Source organism: Sapajus apella, unplaced genomic scaffold (assembly GCF_009761245.1).
Source record: "Sapajus apella isolate SASKATOON/1434 unplaced genomic scaffold, GSC_monkey_1.0 scaffold62, whole genome shotgun sequence".
NCBI lineage: Eukaryota > Metazoa > Chordata > Mammalia > Primates > Cebidae > Sapajus > Sapajus apella.
In genome coordinates, this window is record NW_022437002.1 from 14,537,556 (window position 1) to 14,559,947 (window position 22,392).

Sequence of the window (22,392 nt, forward strand, 5' to 3'; positions counted from 1 at the left end):
GCGCATCACCATGCCTGGCTAATTTTTTTTTTTTTTTTTTTTTTTTGTATTTTAGTAGAGATGGGGTTTCACCATGTTGACCAGGATGGTTTTGATTTCCTGATCTTGTGATCTGCCCGCCTAGGCCTCTCAAAGTGCTGGGATTATAGGCATGAGACACCACGCCTGGCCCACTTTGATGTTTTTGAAGAGTACTGCCTTAGTCAGTTTGGGCTGCTATAACATGCCATAGACTAGGTAGATTAAACAACAGGTATTTATTTCTGTCAGTTCTAGAGGCTGGGAAGTCAAAGATTAAGATGTTGGCATGTCTGGCATATCCAGTGTCTGGTGAGGGCATTCTTCCTGATTTGCAGACAGCTGTCTTCTCATTGTATCTTCTCATGGCCAAGGGCAGAGAGAGACAGAGAGAGAGAGAGAGAGTGCAAGCTCTTTCCCGTCTCTTCTCATAGGGCACTACTACCATCATGAGGGCTGCACTCTTCTGAATTAATTAGTTGCTGAAGTGTCCTCCTAATACCATCCCATTGAGGGTAAGGCTTTCAACATATGAGCTCTGAGTCAACACAGACATGCAGTGCATAGCAAGCCCATTGTTTGAAGAATGTCTCTTAATTTGGATTTGTCTGATGTTTCCTCACAATATAATTAAGGTTACCCATTTATAGCAGGAATACTACAGAGATAATGTTGTATCCTTCTCAGTGTATTTTATCAGGAGACATGACATGTTTGTTCTATTACTCATGATATTAACTTTGATCACTTGGTTAAGGTACTGTCTGCTAGATTTCTCCACTATAAAGTTATTACTTTCCCTATTGCAATTCATAAATATCTTGTGGGGAGATACTTTGAGACTACATGTGTTCTATTTCCCATCAAACTTTTACTCATTAAAAGTTTCAGTTTTGAATCTTTGATTTTTAGGTTATATTCTAGTTTTCTTCAGAATATAGAGTGCTTTAGATCTAAAGATGTCTTGCTAAAGAAGTTGTATTGTATGTACTTGCTGAAGCCCCCATTTTACAGGCTGTCATTTTGTTTGGATCACAACATCTAGACTCAAAGAGAATTTTAGAGCTGAAGGAGTATGATCATGTAGGCCAACTCCTTCAGTTTGTACATAAGAACACCAAGGCTCAGGGATATTAAACTGCTGCCAAGTTACATAGTGATTCTCAGCCTATGCTGTTTTTACCCTACCCTAAGGCCTCAATCAGAAAGCAGAACCATCAGCTTAATTCTTATGCTACTTAAACATGACTGATTATTAAATTGAGCTATATCACTAAGATACAATTTTGATAGGAAGAAATCTGTGGAACAGAGTTTGTCCTGTTCCACAATATCCACGTCATGGAGGGTCTGATGGCTTTAACTTTCTTTGTTATAAAGAGTAAAGCTTCTACCCACTTAAGATATACACTACTTTGTCGTATGAGAATTCAGAATACCTAGAAAATGCTCTGTGTTGGTGTCACCATCCTCTTCAGAAACCCTCAGCTGGTTTCAGTGTGCTATAACATCATAGCTAAACTCCACTGTTTTATCTTTCTTTTTTTTTTTTATGGCAAGAACTGCAATTATCTTTTTTTTTTTTTTTTTCTTGAGATGAGGTCTCTCTGTCCCCCAGGCTGGAGTGCAGTGGCAAGATCATAGCTGACCTCCCCCTCCTGGCCTCAAGGCCTCAAGTGATTGTCATGCCTCAGCCTCCCAAGGAGCTAAGACCACAGACACATGCCACCACACCTGGCTAATTTAAAAGTTTTCTTTTGAAATGAGAGATCCAAGATGGCTGATCACTAGCAGCTCGGGATTGTAGCTCCCACTAAAAGAGCAGAGAACGAGAGGACGCCACACTTTCAGATCAATTTTTGTTGCTCACGCACCAGGAGTTTCCCAGCGGAGGAGCCCCACGTGTCGCCAGCGCGACTCTTGAGGCCGATGAGGCGGTTTTGCCGCTGCCTTGGAGCGGCGGTTCTTGGTGCAGAGTCAGAAAAGCACCATCAATCTTAAAGCCGCTGTTTTGGCCGGCACAATGGGTTGCTCAGATTCTAGCGCCGGGAATCAACAAGTTGGACGTCCATTCAGAAACCCAACTTATTATAAAGACGGTAATTATAAAGACCACAGATGGATAAATCTATAAAGAAGGGAAGAAAACAGCCTAAAAAGGCTGAGAATACCCAAACTCAGAACGCCTCTCCCTCTACAGGGGATCACAGTTCCTCATCAGCCACAGAACAAGGCCTGATGGAGAGAGACTGTGTTCCATTAGCAGAAGCAGACTTTAAAAAGTGGATGATAAGAAACTTCTGGGAATTAAAAGAACTTGTTCTAACCCAATGCAAAGAAACTAAGAACTTTGAAAAAAGGTTTGACGAAATGTTAAAAATAACACACAATTTAGAAAGGAATATAAGTGAATTAATGGAGCTGAAAAATACAACACAAGAACTTCGCGAACTATGCACAAGTTTTAACAGCCGAATTGATCAAGCAGAAGAAAAGATATTAGAGGTCGAAGACCAACTTCATGAAATAAAACAAAAAGACAAGATTAGAGAAAAAAGGATAAAAAAGAACGAGCAAAGTCTCCAAGAAATATGGGACTATGTGAAAAGACCTAATCTACGTTTGATAGGTGTACCTGAATGTGACGAAGAGAATCAATCCAAGCTGGAAAATACGCTTCAGGATATTATTCAGGAAAACTTTCCCAACCTAGCAAGGCAGGACAATATTCAACTCCAGGTAATACAGAGAACACCACAAAGATATTGCTCAAGAAGACCAACCTCAAGGCACATAATCGCCAGATTCAACAGGGTTGAAATGAAAGAGAAAATACTGAGGGCAGCCAGAGAGAAAGGTCAGGTTACCCATAAAGGGAAGCCCATCAGACTCACAGCAGATCTCTCAGCAGAAACCCTACAAGCCAGAAGAGAGTGGGAGCCAATATTCAACATCCTTAAAGAAAAGAACTTTCAACCCAGAATTTTACATCCAGCCAAACTAAGCTTCATAAGCGAAGGAAAAATAAAATCTTTTGTGAACAAGCAAGCACTCAGAGATTTCATCACCACCAGGCCTGCTTTACAAGAGCTTCTGAAAGAACCACTACAAATAGAAAGGAACAACCAGTATCAGCCTTTCTAAAAAATGCCAAAAAATAAAGAACATCAACATAATTAAGAAATTGCATCAATTAATGGGCAAAACAGCCAGCTAACATTAAATGACAGCATCAAACTCATATATATTGTTATTCATTCTAAATTTAAATCGACTAAATCCCCCAATCCGAAGACACAGACAGGCAAAAAAAGCCAAGACCCATTGGTATGCTACATCCAGATCCATCTTACATGCAAGGATACACAAAGACTCAAAACAAAGGGATGGAGAAAAATTTACCAACCAAATGGAGAGCAAAAATAAATAAATAGAAAGCAGGAGTTGCAATTTTTGCTGATAAAATAGACTTCAAAGCAACAAAGATCAAAAGAAGCAAAGAAGGATATTACATAAAGATAAAAGGATCAATGTAACAAGAAGAGCTAAAGATCCTAAACGTATATGCACCCAATACAGAAATACCCAGATATATAAGACTTATAAAGAGACTTGGACTCCCACACAATAATAGTGGGAGACTTACAGATCAATGAGACACAAAGTTAACATTGATATTCAGGACTTGAACTCAGATCTGGAACAAGTAGACTTAATTAACATTCATAGAACTCTCCACTTTAAATACACAAAATATACACTCTTATCAGTACTACATCACATGTATTTACAGGTTTAAATGAAATATTGGTTGGCTGCTTGTTAATTATTTTCTTCCCTCATTTTTTTGTGTGTGTGTCTCTATTATTAAACATAATTACAGGCATACCCATTTTTAGACTGCATTTTAGCCCAGGCAATAAAGCAACACCCCTGTTCTCTCTCCCTCTTCCTCTTCCTCTTTCTTCCTTTCCTTTATTCTTTTTTTTTTTTTTTAATTCTTTTTCTTTCTTTCTCTCTTTCTTACTCTAAAAAAAAAAAAAAAAGTTTTCTTTTATAGAGAGAGGGTCTCCCTATTTTGCCAGGATACCTTTGTTCACTTCTTAAGAGACTAACATTTGTTATCTGTAATGTTTACATTTTTACAATGACCGTAAAGATTAGTGATTAAGTAGCATTTTGGAATCTTTTTTCCTGCTTACAAAAATAATGCAAGCTCATTAATTGTTTTTTAGGTTCCTTTATAATCTGACCTCTCTTTTCAATCTTACCCCTTCTTTCTTTTTTCTTTTCTTTTTTGAAACAGAGTCTCGCACTGTCCCCGGGGCTGGAGTGCAATGGTGCTACCTTGGCTTACTGCCACCTCCGCCTTCCAGGTTCAAGCGATTCTTCTGCCTCAGCCTCCTGAGTAGCTGGGATTATAGGCACCAGCCACCATGCCCAGCTAATTTTTTGTATTTTTAGTAGAGACAGGGTGTCACTACGTTGGCCAGGCTGGTCTCAAACTTCTGATCTTGTGATCCACCTGCCTCAGCCTTCCAAAGTGTTGGGATTACAGGTATGAGCTACTGCGCCTGGCTTTTTTTTTTTTTTTTTTTTTTTTTTTTGAGACAGTTTCTGTTGCCCAGGCTGGGATGCAGTGGCACAATCATGGCTCATTGCAATCTTTACCTCACAAGTTCAAGTGATTCTCATGCCTCGGCCATTTGAGTAGCTGGGGTTATAGGCATGTACCACCACACCTGTCTAATTCTTCTATTGTTAGTAGAGATGGGGTTTCACCATGTTGGCCAAGCTGGTCTCACACTCCTGCAATCTTGCCTTATTTCTGCAGCTACTTATTTTGTAGTCTCTATTTCAATGAGATCATCCTCTTTACTTTCCCCCAAATTACTCTATACTCAGTTCTACATCAATGCCTTTGACCATACTGCCCCCCATACTTAAAATGTGCCATTTGTAGTCTCTTCTCTTATCCGTATCTTCCCAACTTGAAAGGACCAGTTCAAGACCAACCTTTTCCCCTAGAAAGGTTATAGTCCACATGAGATTATACAGATTTTATGAGATTATAACCCATTTTACACACTGTAGCTTCTCTTCAGAGAACTGAAAAGGCATGGAAAACCAAAGGGATCTCTTAAACTTAAATTGATCTTTATAATTAAGTCCATTGTGTTTTTAGAATCAAACATGTAGAAGCTTTGCATTTTCAGAGAGGCTCAGCATATCAATCAGGCAGGCTATTGTTTACCTTAGCACAATACTTTGATGGGAATCTATTTTCCTTTCTTATTTTTTATTCTATTCTATTTGTTTGTTTATTTGAGTACAGACACAGGGTTTTGCTATGTTGCTTAGGTGGGTCTCAAACTCCTGGCCTCAAGCAGCCCTCCCACCTCAGCCTCCCAAAGTGCTAGGGTTAAAGGGATGAGCCACTGTGCCTAGCCTATCTTTCTTTCTTAAAATCATTCCCCACCCATCCTTTCTACTCCCGGAAGATATTTTTTTATTTATATGAAGATACAGAGTAATCTTTAGGAAAGGAAATCTTTAGAATGTTTTTGTCAAAACAAAACAAAAATACTGAACAAATGATTTGCCAGATCATGCAAGGCAAGTGACTCTCAAAGCATCTACTTGCAGAATTACCTGGGAGGCTTATTTAAAGTACAGATTTCCATTCCCTGGCCTCCCAGACCACTGATAATGAATCTCAGGGTAGGGGCTATAAGACTGCATTTTCTTTAACAAATATTTTATTTTTTATTTTTACTTTTGAGATAGTCTTACTCTGTCATCTAGGCTGCAGTGTGGTGGCCTGATCTTGGCTCACTGCAACCTTCACCTCCCAGGCTCAAGTCATCTTTCCATCTCAGCCTCCCGAGTAGCTGGCACTACAGGTGCCCACCACCATGCATGGCTAATTTTTTTGTAGAGACAGGGTCTTTTCATGTTGTCCAGTCTGGTCTTAAACTCCTGAACTCAAGAAATCCACCTGCCGTGGCCTCCCAAAGTGCTGATATTACAGGTGTGAGCCACTGCACCCGGTCAAGACAATATTTTTAATAAATTCTTCAGGTGATGCTTTTATATCATAGTGGTTTCAGAACCACTATGGAAGAAAGTTATTTTCTGTAAGATATATCTAATATTCTTTCTAATGTTTACTGGCAGCAGGATATTATTGCTTTTTATTATATATTATTGCTTTTATGAATCAAAGTGCATTTGAAACTTGAAAACAAAAATGTGTGGTAATAGTGTAAAACTTGATAGATCCCATATTTGTGCTTGTTAAAAGGTATAACCAAATGCTAAACAGCACTCTGAGAAGCCAACCCCAGAGACCAAAAATACTTTTTTTTTTTTAAAAAAAGGAATTTACATTACCGTTATGCCTATGGTAAAAAAATGATTGTTATATAACACTGCAAAGTATTAAGTTGGAATAAGACTTCAATTAGGATGTAATTTAATATTATATAAGCCAATAGTTAAGCATTTAATGAAATCAGTATACTTTTTACACAGCTGTAAATAAAAGTATGCAAAATAGTATATTTGTCTTTTCACTTAATTTTACAGGTCTTGAAGCTTTCTCAAGAATTTGCACAATTAAACCATTTTACTCTAGGGGAAAAAACTACAACTGCTAATTTAATTAAAAGTGAAAATATCTGTAAAGATCCTGAGTCTAACGAGCCAATTTTGGAAGCAGAAATTCAAACCCCAAAGGAAGAGAGAGAGGAACTCTGGTAAATTGGAAAAATCATATATCACATTAATTATTTGGAGGGCGTATATTTTATTTGGCTTGATCATTATTAAGAATTTGACATTCAGCTGGGTGTAGTGGCTTACATCTGTAATCCCAGCACTTTGGGAGACTGAGGTGGACAGATCACTTGAGCTCAGTCAGGAGTTTGAGATCAGCCTGGGAACCATAGCAAAACACCGTCTCTGCAAAAAACAAAAATTAGCCAGGCATGGTGGCATGTGTCTGTAGTCCCAGCTACTCAGGAGGCTGAGGTGGGAGGATTGCTTGATCCTGGGAGGCAGAGATTGTAGTGAGCCATGATTGTGTCACTGCGCTGCAGCCTGGGCAACAGAGCCAGATCCTGTCTCAAAATAATAATAATTTGATATTCATTTCCAAATTATGTGAGTGGAAAAATTAGTTATAAACGTTCTCCAAGAATTTTGTCTTTTGATATATTATTACATTTTAAAACTTTTTTCCTGCTTTTAAAAAATGAATATATGTGGCTGAGCACGGTGGCTCACGCCTGTAATCCCAGCACTTTGGGAAGCTGAGGCGGGTGGACCTCCTGAGGGTGGGATTTTGAGACCAACCTGACCAACATGGAGAAACTCCATCTCTACTAAAAATATAAAATTAGCCAGGCATGTTGGCACAGGCCTGTAATCCCAGCTACTTAGAAGGCTGAGGCAGGAGAATTGCTTGAAGGCAGAGGTTGTGGCGAGCCAAGATCACACCATTGCACTTCAGCCTGGGCAACAAGAGTGAAACTCCATCTCAAAAAAAAAAAAAAAAAAGAAGAAGAAGAAGAATGTATGCTTGTTTAAAGAAGATTTAGAAAGCATGCAAAAGTATAAAGAGATTATAACAACCCTCAATTCTCACCAGGGAAAGATGTTATCTTAATTTTTCTTTCTTTTTTCTGTATACATACACATATATGTATATTTTTACATAATTAAGATTATGCTCTGCAGAGGTTTTTTGTTGTCTTTATTTAACATTGCATTTGATAATTTTTTGAGCACCTTTCTTTTATTTATCTGTCTGTCTATCTATCTATCTTATTAATTTTGCCCTCTAACTCCTGTACTTCTACTTTTTTAACCAAAAGTACCTTTCACAGAAACATGAGGCTTTGACAAGTGCACTACTCTGCTTGGGCACAAAAGCTAATAGTTGCAATCAAATTTTGTCTTGGAAAAAGTCTAGAATGAAATAACCAAAAAGAAACAATAGATGTCAATTTTGGCATATTCCATACTAAAGGATACATTCATCAGTAAAGTGAGGAAATATAGTCTAGGAGTAGACAAATTTATATCTTTGTAAATATTCTAAAGATAGAAGGAGATTGTTTTGCCAGTTTGGGGTCCCTGAATATTATGCCCTCTTAAAAGTTGCATTTGACTGGGCATGGTGGCTCATACCTGTAATCCCAGCACTTTGGGAGGCCAACGTGGACGGATCACAAGGTCAGGAGATTGAGACCATCCTGGCCAACATGGTGAAACCTGGTCTCTACTAAAATCCAAAAACTTAGCCAGGTGTGGTGGCGTGCACCTGTAGTCCCAGCTACTTGGGAGACTGAGGCCATGGAATCACTTGAACCTGGGAGGCAGAGGTTGCAGTGAGCCTAGATTGTGCCATGACACTGCAGCCTGGTGACAGAGTGAGACTCCATCTAAAAAAAAAAAAAAAATGTTGCTTTTAACTTTAGAGTAAGTTTGAGCCCAGGATTCACAATTGTGAAACCTAGTTGCAGATGTGGGAGAGTATCTTGGGAGATGATGGGGAAGGGGTATGGTAATGGTCACAAGAACAGAGAGCCAAGAAGCTAGATCACAGCATTTAGGTTTGTGGTAGGGAAAAAGAAAGTGTAGTTCTTGAGCACTGGAATAGTGTATTACAGGATATTTGAGGAAGATTGTTCTAGTATCTATATTAGATAAAATGGAGATGGAAGATAGACCAATTAATCTATATATGAGTGATAGATGAAGAGATAGTTGCCTACATTGAGTAAGTGGCAATGAAAATGACATGGTCAATCTGAAAGTTCTTCAAGAAGAAGCTGACATAAATGATCAAATCTGACAAAAGTCCACCCAGGTGATTTTGGGTAATTGGCAGAGATACTTGCTTTAGGGAGCAAGGATGTGGCTTTAATTCATCTAGGGGTGGGAAATTTTGCCATGAGAAAGATTATGGCCTTCCCTCTTAAGAGCTCTTTGATGCCACCTGTTTCCAAGACTTGGTCCAATCTGTTTCCCATAACTGGGACTCTGAAAAGTCTAGGTATTTGCCATCCACCTTCTCCTCTTTTTTTTTCTCATAATGTTTTCCAGCTTGTTTATCTCCTATTCCCCTCTTCACAGCCTCCCCTCATCATGGGTCCATAACACAACCACATTCAGCAAGACATTGTGTATCTACCATGTGCCAGGCACTGTTGGTAGGTACTGAGGATATACAATAAGACACAGTTTCTTATCCTTATGATCCACATCGTCTGATGGAGAAAGATGGTTAAACGAGGCAGTACTGGGTACTGTGCAAACACAAAGCAGGGGCCCTGGCCCAGGCTAATGAATCAAAAAATATTCTTTTTATTTATTTTGAGATGGAGTTTCACTCTTGTTGCCCAGGCTGGAGTGCAGAGGTGCAATCTGGGCTCACTGCAACCTCCACCTCCCGGGTTCAAGTGATTCTCCTGCCTCACCCTCCTGAGTAACTGGGATTACAGGTCTGCACCACCACGCCAGCTAATTTGTTTGTTTGTTTGTTTTTAGTAGAGATGGGGTTTCTCCATGTTGATCAGGCTGGTCTTGAACTCCTAACCTCAGGTGATCCACCTGCCTCAGCCTCCCAAAGAGCTGGGATTACAGGCGTGAGCCACCGCACCTGGCCAAAAAAATATTCTTTTTTTTTTTAAATTTTTATTATTATTTTGCATTTTAGGTTTTGGGGTACATGTGAAGAACATGCAAAATTGTTGCATAGGTACATACATGGCAGCATGATTTGCTGCCTTCCTCCCCTTCACCTATATCTGACATTTCTCCCCATGCTATCTCTCCCCAACTCCCTACCCCCTGCTGTCCCTCCCCTGTGTCCCCGCAACAGACCCCAGAGTGTGATGTTTCCCTCCCTGTGTCCATGTGTTCTCATTGTTCAACACCCACCTATGAGTGAGAACATGCAGTGTTTAATTTTCTGTTCTTGTGTCAGTTTGCTGAGAATGATGGTTTCTGGGTTCATCCATGTCCCTACAAAGGACATGAACTCATCGTTTTTGATGGCTGCATAGTATTCCATGGTGTATATGTGCCACATTTTCCCTGTCCAGTCTATCATCGATGGGCATTTGGGTTGGTTCCAGGTCTTTGCTATTGTAAACAGTGCTGCAGTGAACATTCGTGTGCATGTGTCCTTATAGTAGAACGATTTATAATCCTTTGGATATATACCCAGTAATGGGATTGCTGGGTCAAATGGAATTTCTATTTCTAGGTCCTTGAGGACTCGCAACACTGTCTTCTACAATGGTTGAACTAATTTACACTCCCACCAACAGTGTAAAAGTGTTCCTATTTCTCCACAACCACTCCAGCATCTGTTGTCTCCAGGTTTTTTAATGATCGCCATTCGAACTGGCGTGAGATGGTATCTCAGTGTGGTTTTGATTTGCATTTCTCTAATGACCAGTGATGATGAGCATTTTTTCATATGTTTCTTGGCCTCATGTATGTCTTCTTTTGTAAAGTGTCTGTTGATATCCTTCGCCCACTGTTGAATGGGCTTGTTTGTTTTTTTCTTGTAAATCTGTTTTAGTTCTTTGTAGATTCTGGATATCAGCCCTTTGTCAGATGGGTAGATTGCAAAATTTTTTTCCCATTCTCTTGGTTGCCAATTCACTCTAACAACTGTTTCTTTTGCCATGCAGAAGCTGTGGAGTTTGATTAGGTCCCATTTGTCTGTTTTGGCTTTTGTTGCCAATGCTTTTGGTGTTTTGGTCATGAAGTCCTTGCCTACGCCTATGTCCTGAATGGTTTTGCCTAGATTTTCTTCTAGGGTTTTTACGGTGTTAGGTCTTATGTTTGAGTCTTTAATCCATCTGGAATTAATTTTAGTGTAAGGTGTCAGGAAGGCATCCAGCTTCTGCTTTCTGCACATGGCTAGCCAGTTTTCCCAACACCATTTATTAAACAGGGAATCCTTTCCCCATTGCTTGTTTTTGTATGGTTTGTCAAAGATCGGATGGTTGTAGATATTTTGTGCTGCCTCCGAGGCCTCTGTTCTGTTCCATTGGTCTATATCTCTGTTTTGGTACCAGTACCATGCTGTTTTGATTACTGTAGCCTTGTAGTATAGTTTGAAGTCAGGTAGCATGATGCCTCCAGCTTTGTTCTTTTTGCTTAGAATTGACTTGGCTATGTGGGCTCTCTTTTGCTTCCATATGAAGTTTAAGGTGTTTTTTTCCAGGTTCTGTGAAGAAGGTCATTGGTAGCTTGATGGGGATAGCATTGAATCTATAAATTACTTTGGGCAGTATGGCCATTTTCACAATATTGATTCTTCCCAACCATGAGCATGGAATGTTTCTCCATCTGTTTGTGTCCTCTCTTATTTCATTGAGCAGTGGCTTGTAGTTTTCCTTGAAGAGGTCCTTTATGTTCCTTGTTAGTTGTATTCCTAGGTATTTTATTCTCTTTGTAGCAATCATGAGTGGCAGTTCATTCTTGATTTGGCTCTCTTTAAGTCTGTTATTGGTGTATAGGAATGCTTGTGATTTTTGCACATTGATTTTGTATCCTGAGACTTTGCTGAAGTTGCTTATCAGTTTCAGGAGATTTGGGGCTGAGACGATGGGGTCTTCTAGATATACAATCATGTCATCTGCAAATAGAGACAATTTGACTTCCTCCTTTCCTATTTGAATACCCTTTATTTCTTTTTCTTGCCTGATTGCTCTGGCTCCAAAAAATATTCTTAAAGGACGTGTGAGTAATCAAATTTATCTTATACTGTTCTGCATCATTTATCTTTTAAAAACTGCTAAATTCAAAATAAAATGTTTAATTATTTTCTTTATAGGAATTTTAAAAGGAATAAGACACTCCCTAGACACAATTTTTCTCCCTGTTCCTTTTCAGCTTTTTTTAGACATTTTTCCATAGTATGTATATATGTATGTACACACATGAATATATATGTGTGTGTGTGTGTGTGTGTGTGTGTGTTATTGGGTTTTGTGCCACACTTTTACTTTGATAAGTATTTTTCTTGTTTATGAATAGTCTTGAATGTCACTTTTATGTTGAAGCATCTTTAATTCTCTTAGCCATTTCCAGATCTCTATTTATTTAGTATGAGCATTATTGTACAGTCTTTTTTCTTCTTATGAATTATTTTATTGCAATAAATTCATTGATATACAATTATTCGGAGTCTGAAGATTTTTATGGCACTTTTTTCTTTGAGACAGAATCTCCCTCTGTCACTCAGGCTGGAGTGCAGTGGTGTGATCTTGGCTCACTGCAACCTCTGCCTCCTGGGCTCAAGCTATTCTCTCGCCTCAGCCTCCCAAGTAGCTGGGACTACTGGCATGTGCCACTACACCTGGCTAATTTTTGTATTTTTGGTAGAGACAGGGTTTCACCATGTTGGCCAGGCTGGTCACAAACTCCTGACCTCAGGTGATCCACCCGCCTTGGGCTCCAAAAGTCTGGGGATTACAGGAGTGAGCCACCATGCCCAGGCATGGCTCTTGATCTGTATTGCCAAATTGCTTTCTTAAAGAATCTGAGCACCAACTATAATCTGTGAAGTGTGCTGTGCTAGGTTTCAAGGTACTCAAAACAAAATTTAAGACTGAAGGAATAAAAATAAAACCAGCATATATGTGTTCATTCTCCTTGTCATCCACACACACTCTGACCATTGAAGGTGCATTCCCTCCTCTTGGTTTCCATGGCTTTTACCTCCTCTGCTTGTTCCTTACAAGTTTTTAGGCTTCTGTTTAGGATGATCCTCCTCCTGTTACTTCCCCCCTTCTCCCTGGTTCCTTTTATCCAACCCCAGTGTTTCTGGTCACATTTTTCTGTGTCTGTATCTTCACCACCAACATCACTGTAGTCAGTCCATAGCCACATTACCCCATGTTGGTCTACCATCTGCTTGCCCATTTGACCCAGTCAGAAATTCAGGTGTCATGACAATTCCTTTTTCTCCCTTACCTGCCACATCCAATAAATGACAGATTTTATCAATATTGTCTTTTAAATATCTCCAGAATCCATCACAGTTCTATTCACTGTTATTTATTACATGGATTATTACAACAGTCTCTCAAATGGTTTCCCTGCCACATGGCATCCAGATAATCTTCCTAAAGCACAGTCTCTCTTTTGCTGCTGGGATTTTATACCTCTTATTTATTAAAGCATTTTGAAACATCTTTGTTCACGTTCTCTTCCCTACCAGCACCCACCCTCCCAAAATCCATACACACATACAAGTACAAACACTCCTTCCTCCTTTTACATTTGTCTAGCTTGTGCCTACTCATCCATCAGGCCTTGTATTACTTACTACTCATTCCTCACTTAATTATAAGCTCATTTCTTATCCTCATTCATCACTAAATTGTAAGCTCCTTGGGGCAGAGATCGTGTCCTGTTGAAACCCTAGTGCCTACCAAAGTGGCTAGTGCTTATTAAAATCTTTATAACCTGTGTCTGCTCAATGCCATACAAAGTTGAAAAAGTATAAATCTCATTTAAAGTGGTGGTTTGGCTATAACTGAAAACCTATGTTGGGTCATCTCCCTGAATGTTAAGTTAAAAATATGACTCATTTATGGGTTTTTGTTTTTGTTTTTGTTTTGAGATGGAGTCTCGCTCTGTTACCCGGGCTGGAATTCAGTGGCACGATCTTGGCTCACTACAACCTCCGTCTCCCAGGCTCAAGCGATTCTTGTGTCTCTGCCTCCTGAGTAGCTGGGACTATAGGCATGCACCACCATGCCTGGATAATTTTTTTATTTTTGGTAGAGATGGGGTTTCACCATGTTGGCCAGGCTGGTGTCCAGCTTCTGACCTCAGGTGATCCGCCCACCTCAGCCTCCCAAAGTGCTGGGATTACAGGCATAAGCCACCGTGCCCAGTTGATACAATTCTTTGTGTTTTCTCTATATGCCTTGGTCTCCCAAAGTGCTGGGATTACAGGTGTGAACCACCACACCTGGCCTGCTTATCTGTTTTTAAAGTTTATTTTTAAGAATAGAATGACTGCTGCACTATAGAATTTAGGTTGAAAATCTTGTTTGCAATACTGTCTTGACTTGTAGCTTTTTTCCTACTACTATAGATTCTACTACTATAATAAGCATTTTGATAGATTTTATTTTTATATTTGCACCAAGTCCCAAATTAGGAGAAAGAAAGCAGAAGGAAATTCCAGAGGAGTCAGTAAAGGAGGGCACTTTTCCAAAAGAGGGGCAGAAGGAGGAGGGCTCACAACAGAATGGAGATATGAAAGATGAAGAAAAAGAACAGCAGTTGACCATTAAGACCGAGGAGGTTGTGAGGCTTAGAGAAGAGCTGAGCCGTATAAATCAGAGCCTCCTTCAGTCTCAGAGCTCTGGGGATAGTTCAGATGACAGTGGTGCCCAGGTAGGTGATATAAACACAGGCACTGACTGGGCTCATTTCCTCTGATTGGCTGTGGATATAAGCATCATTTAAAATACCATCATTCTTATATGTATATTTTTTTAAATTTTTATAGGTACATAGTAGGTATATATATTTGCTTTGATACAGGTATGCAATGCATAAAAACCATATCATGGAGGATGGGGCATCCATCCCCTTAAATATTTATCCTTTGTATTACAAACAATCTAGTTTCACTCTTTGAGTTATATATATTTGTGAGCAAGAAAATAGCAACTAAAATCTGAACTAAGTCTGTCAGTTGATGTACTTTGTTATAAAATGTTCTTAAATGCCATCTAAGCTCAGCAGGAAAATTGCTGATTGACTGTTGATGTCTGTCCTAGCCAGATGGGATTGGGATGGTAGGATGTGCCACATTTTCCATTTCTAGTATGTAGCTTAGTAGACAAAGTACTTTGTTTTAGTGAGGAAAAGATGACAGACATTTTATTATTTTAATTATGGCTTTTGCTATTTTACTAGGGATCTGTCTGTAGGAGAAATAAAGGGAGTGACTACAGCCACTTCAGTTCTTATACCTGAATTTTGTAGATTCTCTCTTATACAATTAAGATTTCTCTACATACACCTTTCCAGAAATTATTTTAAGGTCCACAGAAGGGAGGCATTTGTATTCATAAGTAAACCTACTGCAGAAGGCTGATAATATACATTTGAAATATGATTCAAGTATACATTTAGAAAAAGAAGTGTAACAATAAAGGAAGTCAAAAATATATTTGAAAGAATTCAGATACAGACTTTCAAAACTAGACAAGTCACAGTAAATGAGGAAAATATATACCTGTAAGGAGATTTAGATACACCTGTGAAAGGAAAAGGAGTCACTCAGTTTCTTTAGAAGACCAAAGGGGAGCATGACATCAAATATTTAAGAAGAGATTACTTTTACAGCTCTAGATAGACATTGCTCAGTGGACACTGGTCAGTGTGGGAAGCTTGAGCAGAAGCTGAACACTGTGGTCACAAAGATGATCAAATATTTTCTTAGCCAGCAGTCTTCACTCTATTGCCACTATAGGATTGAACTTGCCATTGGGACTAGTCTGTTGGAAAAAGCAGCAAAGGAGAAAGGACTTACAGAGTGCCTACATAAATTGGTTATGAGTAACATAACCAATTCCTCTAAGGAGGAAGGCCTCTCCATGCCTCATGTTCCAGCGCAGGGTGACCTAGGCTCTGTTACCATAAACATTGTGCTCAAGGATGTAAAGCCCCTTCGTAGCACTATAGTGTAGCCAGACTTGTAGGTTCCATGTAAGGCCCGTGTTCCATCAGCTGCACATAGATAATAGGCTAAAAATAATCACATGTTCTTGTTTTGTGAAACTCCCAAATTGCTACTGTTATCAATCCTTAGGATGACATACCAGTTCTGGCTCACTGATTCACTTCTGGCTCATTAATTCACTCCACCATCACTCCACCCCTACCCTATAGATCAAAGTGATTATAACCAATAAATAGTGTGGATGATCAGAGTTAGGGGCCGTTACTGCCTCTTCCAAAGGAATAAAGTGATAGCCCCTTGGTCCCACTTTCTCTTTTAATCATCTGTCTTTTTCTCATTCCTTTGTCCCACTGAACTCGGGATACCCATGGGTGATGTAGGGCTGGTTCCCTGCATTCTGGCACCCAACGTGTGGGACTCATGGATTCCTACACCAGTCTATGAAGTTCATTTGTACTTAATATTTATTTTATTAAAATAATATTTTAAAATATTAAAAGCTGATAAAATTAGGATAGTTAAGGCTAGTTCCAACTTGTTTTATTTTAATTCTTAAGGAAGCTGGAAAAGATGTTAGACATCATCTGGTCTTGTGTCTTTAATTTACAGATGAATAAATGAAGTTTTTGATATGTTAAATGGTCCTATAGGCTGTTGATTATGAATTAATTGGCATAATAGATCTGTTGCTTGAGAAAAGTAAAAGACCCTTGTGTACTTACCTTTCCCTTTTATATGGTTCCTAGTAACCTGATCGAGCATATATGCTCTGCAGTAACTTTCTACCAGGATTATGTGGTGGGAAAAAAATAGAGACTCTTGTTGGCTGCTTGTCTAGCTGCTTCAACAGCTGACTGTGTTGAAAACTAATTTGCATTTCTACTCTGGCAGAGTAGCTGACCTGGAAAATGTAGGTGGGAAAACTACTGTTCTGGTTTTTCCAGCCTTCCAAAGAAGCTAAAACTTTTGGGCCTTTGTCCCCTTGGTAAAAATGGGGTGCATCTCTTGTATATAGTATCTCTGTTTTGGTATGTTAAATGGTCCTATGGGCTGTTGATTATTAATTAATTGTTAAAAGCTGTTATATAATGGTTAAACAAGAAGGTAGAATGGTGATCAAGGCATTCCAGGTTGTTTGCAGATGGAAAATGAAGACAGTTAAAGTAAATTTAGGAAGCATCATCAACTGTAATGGGTAACATTACTGAGTGCTTACTAAGTGCCAGAAATTGTGCTAAGTGCTTACATGTGTTATCTTACTAACTCTTCACCCCATCCAGCAGTAATCATTATTATCCACATCTTAAGATAAGGAAATTGAAGTATAGAAAGATGAAGTAATCTTTCCAGGATCACCCATTAATAAGTAGTAGAGTCAGGATTGAAACACAGGTGTATCTAATTCCAAAGTGAGTGTTCTTCTACCATTAAGATATTCCATGAGAAGATCTACCCCAAGACACATAATCATCAGATGCTCCAAGGTCGAAATGAAGGAAAAACTGTTAAGGTCAGCCATAGAGAATGGCCAGGCCACCTACAAAGGGCAGCCCATCAGTCTAACAGTGGACCTTTCAGCAGAAACTCTATAAGCCAGAAGAGATTAAGCGCCAATATTCAACATTCTTAAATAATTTTTAACCCAGAATTTCATATCCAGCAAAACTAAACTTCACAAACAAAGGAGAAATAAAATTCTTTCCAGACAAGCAAATGCTGGGGGATTTCATTACCACCAGGCCTGCCCTGCAAGAGCTCCTGAAAGAGCACGAAATATGGAAAGGAAAAACCGATACCAGCCACTGCAAAAACATACCGAAATATAAAGACCAATGACACTACGAAGAAACTGCATAAACTAGTGTGCAAAATAATCAAATAGCATCACGATGACAGGATCAGCTTCGTACATAACAATACTAACCTTAAATGTAAATGGGCTAAATGTCCCAATTAAAAGACACAGATTGACAAATTGGATAAAGAGTCAAGACCCATCGGTATGCTGTGTTAGGCGACCCATCTTACATGCAAAGACACACACACAGAGAGTTCTGTAGACGTCTACTAGGTCCATTAGATCCAGAGCAGAGTTAAAGTCCTGAATATCCTTGTTAATTTTCTGTCTCATTGATCTGTGTAATACTGACAGTGCGGTGTTAAAGTCTCCCACTATTGTGTGGGAGTCTAAGTCTCTTTGTAGGTCTCTAAGAACTTGTTTTATGAATCTGGATGCTCCTGTATATATTTAGAATTGTTAGCTCTTCTTGTTGAATTGTTCTCTTTACCATTATGTAATGCCCTTCTTTGTCTTTTTTGATCTACATTGATAAATTTCCCTCTTTGTGCACCACCATGCCTGGCTAATTTTTTGTATTTTTAGTAGAGATGGGGTATCACCATGCTGTCCAGGCTGGTCTCAAACTCCTGTCCTCATGATCTGCCCACATCGTCCTCCCAAAGTGCTGGAATTACAGGCGTGAGCCACCGTGCCCAGCTGGGGACTGGTTTTTTGAAAAAATTAACAAAACAGTTAGACCAATAGCTGGACTAATAAAAAGAAAGGCAAGAAGAATCAAATAGACACAATAAAAATCATAAGGGGATATCACCGCTGACCCCACAGAAATACAAACTACCGTCAGAGAATACTATAAACATCTCTATGGAAATAAACTAGAAAATCTAGAAGAAATGGATAAATTCCTGGACTCATACAGCCTGCCAAGACTTAACCAGGAAGAAGTTGAATCCCTGAATAGACTAATAACAAGCTCTGAAATTGAGGCAGTAACTAATAGCCTAACAACTAAAAAAAGCCTAGGACCAGAAGGATTCACAGCTGAATTCTACCAGAAATACAAAGAGGAGGTAGTACCATTCCTTCTGAAACTATTCCAAACAATTGAAAAGGAGGGACTCCTCCCTAACTCGTTTTATGAAGCCAGCATCATCCTGATACTAAAACTGGGAAGAGACACAATAAAAAAAGAAAACTTCAGGTCAATATCCCTGATGAACATCGATGCTAAAATCCTCAATAAAATACTGGCAAACTGAATCCAGCAGCACATCAAAAAACTTATCTACCACAATCAAGTCAGCTTCATCCCTGGGATGCAAGGCTGATTCAACATACACAAATCAATAAACATAATCCATCACATAAACAGAATCAAAGACAAAACACACATGATTCTCTCAATAGATGCAGAAAAGGCCTTTGATAAAATTCAGCATCCCTTCATGTTAAAAACTCTCAATAACCTAGGTACTAATGGGACATATCTCAAAATAATAACAGCTATTTATGACAAACCCACAGCCAATATCATATTGAATGAGCAAAAGCTGGAAGCATTCCCTTTGAAAACTCATACAAGACAAGGATGCCCTCTCTCGCCACTCTTATTCAGTGTAGTATTGGAAGTCCTGGCAATCAGGCAAGTTGTCTCTGCAGATGACATGATTTTATATTTAGAAAACCCCATCATCTCAGCCCAAAAACTTAACTGATAAGTGACTTCAGCAAAGTCTCAAGATACAAAATCAATGTGCAAAAATCACAATCATTCCTTTACACCAACAATAGGCAAGCAGAGAGTCAAATCATGAATGAACTCCCATTCACAATCACTACAAAGAGAATACCCAGGAATATGGCTAACAAGGGATGTGAAAGGAGAACTACAAACCACTGCTCAAGGAAATAAGAAAGAACACAAACAAATGGAAAAACATTCCATCCTCATGGATAGGAAGAATCAGTATTATGAAAATGTCCATATTGCCCAAAGTAATTTATAGATTCAGTGCTATTCCCATCAAACTACCATTGACATTCTTCACAGAATTAGAAAAAAAAAAAAACTATTTAAAATTTCATATGGAACCAAAGCCATATAGCCAAGCCATTCCTAAGCAAAAAGAACAAAGCTGGAGGCATCATGCTACCTGAATTCAAACTATACTGCAAGGCCACAGTAACCAAAACAGCATGGTACTGGTGTCAAAACAAACATATAGACCAGTAGAGCAGAACAGAGACCTTAGAAATAACACGACACATCTACAACCATCTGATCTTCGACAAACCCGACAAAAAGAAGCAATGGGGAAAGGATCTCCTATTCAGTAAATGGTGCTGGAAAACTGGCTAGCCATATGCAGAAAACTGAAACTGGACCCCTTCCCTATACCTTAAACAAAAATTAACTCAAGATGGATTAAAGCCTTAAATGTAAAACTCAAAACCATAATAACCCTAGAAGAAAAGCTAGGCAGTACCATTCAGGACGTAGGCATGGACAAAGACTTTATGACAAAAATGCTGAAAGCAATTGCAACAAAAGCCAAAATTGACAAATGAGATCTAATTAAACTAAACAGCTTCTGCACTGCAAAAGAAACTATCACCAGCGTGAACAGGCAACCTGCAGAATGAGAGAAAATTTTTGCAATCTACCCATCTGACAAAGGTCTAATATCCAGAATTTACAAGGAACTTAAACATATTTACAAGAAAAAAAAACCCCATGAAAAAGTGGGCAAAGGATATGAGCAGACACTTCTCAAAAGAAGACATTTACTTGGCCAAAAAACATATGAAAAAAAGCTCAACATCACTGACCATCTGAGAAATGCAAATCAAAACCACAATGAGATACCATTTCACACTAGTCAGAATGGCAATTATTAAAAAGTTAGGAAACAATAGATGCTGGTGAGGCTGTGGAGAAATAGGAATGCTTTTATACTGTTGGTGGGAATGTAAATTAGTTCAACCACTGCGGAAGACAGCATGGTGATTCCTCAAGGATCTAGAACCAGAAATACAATTTGATCCAGTAATCCCATAGAAATAATACCCAAAGAAATATAAATCCTTCTACTGTAAAGACACATGCACATGTTTATTGCAGCACTATTTACAATATGTTTATTGCAGCACTATTTACAATAGTCAAGACATGGAACCAACCCAAATGTCCATCAATTACAGACTGGATAAAGAAAATGTGGTATATATACACCATGGAATTCTATGCAGCCATAAGAAGGAATGAGATCATGTCCTTTGCAGAGACATGGATAAAGCTGGAAGACATCATCCTCAGCAAACTAACACAACAACAGAAAACCAAACACTGCATGTTATCTCACTCATAAGTGGGAGTTGAACATTGAGAACACATGGATACAGAGAGGGGAATAACACACACTAGGGCCTGTGGAGTGTGGGAGGTGAGGGGAGGGAACTTGGAGGATGGGTCAACAGGGGCAGCAAACCACCATGGCACACATATACCTATGTAACAAACCTGCACATTCTGCACATGTATACTGGTTTTTTTAGAAGAAATTTTTTTAAAGTGAGGCTTCTTCATAATTATATTATACTCCATTAAAGATTTTTTTCTAGGGATCTTAGAGTCTTGCAGCTCTAAGAAAAGCAGATTGTATTTAGATTGTCTTTTTAGCTAAACCAAAATGGGAATTGAAGAGCCAACAGGACTTGAGGGCCTCTGTGTTACTTTAGGGATATAAGCAAGCTAAAACTAAAACAATAACGTGGCTTTTTAGAAAGTTGTAGACAGGAAGCATACTGGACCAGGACTAAGGAAACGCTAAGAATATCTTATCTATTGAATTGTATAAAATTGAATTGTTTATCTATTCAGCGTACCTACTTGTGCCTACCTTTTGTAGAATGTCCAAATTACGGTTCTCTTATTTCACTGGAGAAGCCTGATAGGAAAGTGTATTGCTGATGTTTGATACATGTGCTTTATTTTTTATAGCTTTATTCAAGACTTTTTTTTTTCTTTTTTTTTTTTGGAGACAGTGTCTCTCTCTGTCACTCAGGCTGGAATGCAATGGTGTGATCTTGGCTCACGGCAACCTCCACCTCCCAGGTTCAAGCGATTCTCATGTCTCAGCCTCCCAAGTAGCTGGGACTACAGGTGCATGCCACCACACCTGGCTAATTTTTGTACTATTAGTAGAGATGGGATTTCACCATGTTGGCCATGCTGGTCTCAAATTCCTGACCTCAGGTCATCCACCCACCTAAGCCTCCCAAAGTGCTGGGATTACAGGCGTGGACTACCATGCCCAGTCTATTCAGGATTATTGACAAACATCGTATATATGTGGTGTACAACCTGATGTTTTGATATATATATATATACATGGTGAGATGATTAAATCAAGCTAATTTACATATCTATCTCACATACTTTCTGTGAGAACATTTAAGATCTACTCTTTTAGCAATTTTCAAGTATACAACACATTATTATTAAGTATAGTCACCATGCTATGCAATACATCTCCAGAATTTATCCTGCCTATCAGAAGCTTTGCACCCTTTGACCAACATCTTCCCATTCCATGCCTCCCCTCCCCAGTCTCTGGCAGCCACCATTCTATTTGCTGCTTCTATGAGTTCAACTTTATAAGTTCAACTTTTTTAGAGTCCACATATAAGTGAGATCATGCAGTATTTGTCTTTCTGTGCCTGACTTATTTCACTTAGCATAATGCCCTTCAAGTTTATTCATGTTGTGACAAATAAAAGGATTTCTCTCTTTTCCTTTCTCTCTCTCTCTCTTTTTTTTTTTTTTTTTTTTTTTTTT

General features: G+C 38.9%; 1 protein-coding gene across 13 annotated transcripts in view; it reads left to right on the forward strand.

Moving 5' to 3' along the window:
- CCDC30 (coiled-coil domain containing 30) overlaps positions 1-22,392 on the forward strand; it is a 191,209-nt gene that overhangs the window by 74,204 nt on the left and 94,613 nt on the right. The window contains exons 3-4 of one of the 13 annotated variants that reach the window (XM_032247175.1): positions 6,607-6,776; positions 14,208-14,457. The exons of the other annotated variants lie outside the window; for them this stretch is intronic. Coding sequence (XP_032103066.1) covers positions 6,607-6,776; positions 14,208-14,457 — 420 coding nt within the window. The remainder of the gene's footprint in view (positions 1-6,606; positions 6,777-14,207; positions 14,458-22,392) is intronic. 13 annotated transcript variants of the gene reach the window in all.